General features: G+C 59.6%; 1 protein-coding gene across 1 annotated transcript in view; it reads right to left on the bottom strand.

Annotated features, from left to right (window-relative positions):
- The window catches only part of LOC113221218 (MAGUK p55 subfamily member 2-like), a 3,161-nt gene extending 1,759 nt beyond the window's left edge, over positions 1–1,402 (bottom strand). The window contains exons 1-2 of the mRNA XM_026450565.1: positions 1,200–1,402; positions 697–825 (exon numbers count right to left, since the gene is read on the bottom strand). Coding sequence (XP_026306350.1) covers positions 697–744 — 48 coding nt within the window. The 5' untranslated portion in view covers positions 745–825; positions 1,200–1,402. The remainder of the gene's footprint in view (positions 1–696; positions 826–1,199) is intronic.
- Positions 1,403–1,764: the final 362 nt, after the last annotated feature.

Raw genomic sequence — 1,764 nt, 5'->3', positions numbered from 1 at the left:
TAAGGCAGCCTAGTCAGACTTGAGGGAGCACTGACTTGAGAGTCAGGCAGACCCTGTTTAGCCACTGACTATCTGTGTGACCTTTTTGTACCTTTTGTACCCGGGGCCTGAGTGCAGCAGCACCAGGCATGGCCAGCAGAGGGACCCCTGCGCTCAGAGCTCTGCAAACCCTCCACCTCCTGGGAAGGCGTAGCAAGACAAAGGGAGGAAGGAGGAAGGGGCTGGAGTCCTGCAATGCTGGCTTGAAGCCTCTCCTCCAGGCACTGCCTGCTCTCTTACACTGACTCACCCCTCCAGCCAGCCTTCCCGCCTCTGGCTTTCTCCTACCTTTCAGCTTTCCCCCAGCTATAAGGAACCCAAGCTCACCTGGCCCACCTCCTGCCCACCACTGGCCCTCTGGAACTCTCTCTGGCCAGCATTCTGTCCCTGCAGAGTGGGCTGAGCTGGGGGCCTGGAGTCAGAAGCACATGTGTCCCAGGCTAGCTGTGTGCCTGGCTCACTCTGAGACTTTGGACTTCCTCTCTCAGACCTCCCGTTCCACATCTGTGCAGTGGGGGACCACGTCCTGCCTCACCGATAACTGGAGCAGGCCCCTGTCCCTCCCCAACACCACCTCCTTCTCTCTGTCAGCTCAGGCCTGTCCCCCACCACCCTAGGCAGCCATTGGACGCCTCCCCCACACCTCAGAGCCCTCACCGTGAGCTGCTTGGTGGACACTCCACTCTCCAGCGCGGCCCTGTTCATGGCCCGCAGGGTCTCGAAGTCTGGGGCCTCAATGAACACCACGTAAGGGACAAACTCGGCCGTTCGTACCACCTTCACCGCCTGCAGAAGGAGAAGGTAGGGTAGGGAGCATATCCCCATGTCTGTCCTGGGAACCAGAGAAAGGCTGTGAGGGTGACTGGGGTTGGGGTGGGCACTTGGGAGTGGGTGGAAAAGGGTGCCTAGGGGTCTGGGACATGAGTTCTGGGACAAATGACAAATAGATGGCAGGTGGCTGGGGTGACTGGAGGAGACTAGAGGAGGAGTGGGGGCTCTGGAAGGCTGAGAAAGGTTCCAGGTAGGCTGGGTTTCAAGCAGTAGATGAGGGCAAGGGGGTACATGGGTGTGCTCAGGTGACAGGTACCTGGAACTATGGGGGAGCACTGAGGCAGCAGAGAGGACATTGGGCAGGCTGGGAAGGAGCAGAATGGCAGTACCTGGGGGTTGACATCCAGCACGCACACCTTCCCGGCAGCGACCACACCCCGGATGGAGTCAATATGTGTGCCATACAGGTTGCCCTCGTATTCGCCATGTTCCAGCTAGTGCCCAGCACGGATGTCAGCCTCCATCTCCCCACGGGACACAAAGCTGTAACCCTGACCTTCCCGCTCTAGGTCTTTGGGCCGCTGGGAGGTGTCTAGGGGGATGGGGGTAGGTTGGGCCGAATGGGCACAGGCAGGTCACAGTGCCTCAGTCACATATACGCACACTTACCCAAGCCCCCGTTTTCCAGCCTTGGGGGTGCAGTCTGCCCCTCATCTTGCCAGCACTGCTGCCTTTGCACACACCTGCCCCCACCCTCCCCACTGGCACACACAGAGACATCAGGTGGTAACCCTGGTCTAACCCAGAGCCCACAGGTGAGAGGCTGAGGTACAGAAAGGGCAATGTACAGCCCAAAGCCACACAGCAAGAGCCAAGCAGACCAGGGCAGTGCTCTTAGTCCTGCCTTTGGCAGCCAGGAGCTTCCACCACCCCCGCTGGTTCTGCCACTAAGAA

The sequence above is a fragment of the Piliocolobus tephrosceles genome, unplaced genomic scaffold (assembly GCF_002776525.5).
Source record: "Piliocolobus tephrosceles isolate RC106 unplaced genomic scaffold, ASM277652v3 unscaffolded_21889, whole genome shotgun sequence".
Lineage (NCBI taxonomy): Eukaryota > Metazoa > Chordata > Mammalia > Primates > Cercopithecidae > Piliocolobus > Piliocolobus tephrosceles.
This window is presented reverse-complemented; position numbering and strand designations above follow the sequence as displayed.